Genomic DNA, 2797 nt, shown 5'->3' on the forward strand with positions numbered 1-2797 from the left:
TTTAATTGTAAAAAGATTATGATGATTATAAAAATAAGTAAAGCAAATGATTGACTGATAAAACATAGATCTGGAATGAGGAAAAGGGTATAAATACATTGATTATGATATATTTAAAGTATATTATAGAAATAAAACGCATTTGTATACAAATGAACAGAGCCTGAAAAAACAGCGTGAGCGGCACTAGACTATCAAGCTCAGAAACGGGGCTCGTTCGGCTGGCGGGAGTGACGCCTCCGCCATTCCTGAAGGAGCCCGAGTGTGATGCCACGTGAAGCCTTTGTCCACGACGGTCGGGATGCGCACGGCAAGCGTCCTCCCGTCGCTGTGTTTCTTTCCGTTGCTATGTCTGCAGTTGCAAGGGGCGTAGAGTCTTCCTCTCGAGCCGTTCGCTGGGGACTTAGTATCTGTAGCTGTAGCCGCGGGAGAGGCCGAAGGGGTAGTGGTCGAGGCTGCGGTAGGGGTACATGAAAGGGTTTCTGTAATAACTGTGGTAGAGCAATCTTGTCTGAGGGTCGGTTGACCTCTTGCCCATGTGGTGAAGGGGACTGAAGCGGTGGAAGGGGTAGCCCTGGTAGCCATAGTGGTGGTAGGGATGGTAGTAGCTGAAGGAGTAGTTAGGGTTGGCTTCAGGGTCGGCCGATCGCTTGCCCAGCCCATGGACCTGAGGGTGGATGTAAGATGCGGCGCCTCCCGGGTGCAGCGCCACGCCGCTGCCGTCCTTGGGCTGGATGCGGTAGTTCGGGAGGTTGTGCAGGTTGAAAGGGTGGAGGCGGTAGGGGTTGTAGTAGTAAGGATAATCTCTAAGCAGGACTGGTCGAGGCTGATCCTTGAGCACGAAAGGCGAGGGAAGGTCCCCCAGCTGCAGGCGACGCGGCTCCTCCCTGCCGATGGCCTGCTGAGGCTCCTCTCGCACCGTCGGGGCGCCGCTCTGCCCCAGCGCCACCGCCGACACACTCAACAGAACGATCTAGAAGTGAAATGCGATTGTAAAGGGCGTGGGTTTCTACTATAAAGGATGGGTTAAGCAACGGCATTGCAAGTGAATCCACTGAAATTCAAATGAAATTGAAACCAAGTTAACTGTCCTTATAATCGCACTTCAGACATGCTTTGGATTTCACTTCGTCTACACAAACATGCAACGCAACGACCCTTACTAACTCTTTTAGAAATCTCTATTACTTCACTCAAAATCTTCAAAGAAGCAGCAATGCTACCCGAAACACGGCATTGCAAGCGTCACGTATTGCATGATATACCAGAGAAGATTGAAAAGGTAAATTTAATTGCAACAAAAAATATACTCGACTGGCCAGTCCACAAGTTTGCAGTAGCTGAAATTAACAACTCGTAATCACTCCGTTTACAAATGGGGCTGAGTCCTGTGGAAGCAAAGCACTCACCACGAACTTCATGGCTGATGCTGGCTGATGCTTGCTCACTGACGACTCCTGCAGAAGTCACTGCCGAATGCCGGATCTTCCTCGTTATATACGCCAGTCTGACCTTCGTTTTCCCGACACTCTCACGATCGTCCCCTTGTTTTGCCCCGCGTGCAATTAAATGTTTTGCATCCAGACGATCCTTGGTGAAAAACTGCTCCGCGCTGCGCCACCGCCGGCGAAATCCGCGATGTGTTGTGGTTATATTCTTTCGTTAAAAATAAGAATAAGAAAAATAAGAAGACAATGGTCGCTATAACACTAGGTTCACATGATTTTGCCAAGACGTGTTATGATTTAGTAGGTACAAGACAGAAGCAACACTGTCAGCATTAGCACTCGTATATCTAATCAGGATATGGAGGTGTTAGTCACCGGTCTGTGATGCGGCGCGGGTTACAGGTTAATCAGTAACTAAACAGAGTGTACTTGTTCGATACATTGTAAAGCTAATTTTCTTATTGCAAATTTTGCTATATGGATTGTGTTAATTCATTATACAAGTGTATTAGTATTAGCACTAAAGAAAGGTGTATGTGCGAGACTTTATTTTTGTTCTGAAGGAGGAAGGAGGAACTTTTGCTAACTATTTTAATTATGTAATTAACCAACATAATTTATATTCATCCTGCTGTACATATTAATTAAAAAGTAATTAGGTAATAACCCTTGAGGAAATAATAAGAGACAAGACTTGATGATATTTAAATGCATAACTAATTACTTATTTTCATTCCGAATCAAGGTTAATTTTTTTTTTGCCATTTCGCAATGAATCACAGCATAGGTGTGTCACGTAAGATAACGAACAGGTTTCGGAAGCCTTCGAGGAAAGAGGACCGAAAAACATTGCAGGGAAGTATACCATATCATTATCACCATTTCCACCATCAATTCTGTGCAACTCAAATTTCGAAAATTCACCTATACCAAAACAAAGGAACCAGAAATAGTTTTTTTAAGGTTGTGAACTTAGACTGTGTTGAGATTTTGCTCTTAATCATAATATTTGATAAACACAAGCACCTGTTGCATAATCATTCACAGGATATTTACCTCTTGTTCAGATCACTGAGAATGGGAGAGGTATGTGCGTCCAACCTAACACAGTATTTGCAATATTTTTTATACAGTATTTTCCTCACATAGTCCTTTTTGTTTATCTCCCTCACGCGCAAAGTAGTTTTCCTCATAACTCCGTTTCAGCTGTATTCAAAACTTTCTCCTCTACACATGCTGTTTTATGCGTTTCTTTTATACACTTCGTATGGTAGCGAAGTATGGGCTTTTTGAAGCTTTGGGGCGTTCGGAATGCCATGCGCACAAAGGGTCTCGGCTATGGAGGTGTT

At 44.3% G+C, this 2797-nt stretch overlaps 1 protein-coding gene across 1 annotated transcript; it reads right to left on the minus strand.

The window, feature by feature from the left end:
* Positions 1-102: 102 nt before the first annotated feature.
* On the minus strand, positions 103-1760 carry LOC119590644. The gene is made up of 2 exons (XM_037939322.1): positions 1410-1760; positions 103-973 (listed from the first exon to the last, which is right to left on the minus strand). The coding sequence occupies exons 1-2, from the start codon at positions 1419-1421 to the stop codon at positions 404-406; spliced, it is 582 nt and encodes a 193-aa protein (XP_037795250.1). The 5' UTR covers positions 1422-1760; the 3' UTR covers positions 103-403.
* Between the last annotated feature and the right edge of the window lie 1037 nt (positions 1761-2797).

Source organism: Penaeus monodon, chromosome 27, assembly GCF_015228065.2.
Source record: "Penaeus monodon isolate SGIC_2016 chromosome 27, NSTDA_Pmon_1, whole genome shotgun sequence".
Classification (NCBI taxonomy): Eukaryota; Metazoa; Arthropoda; class Malacostraca; order Decapoda; family Penaeidae; genus Penaeus; species Penaeus monodon.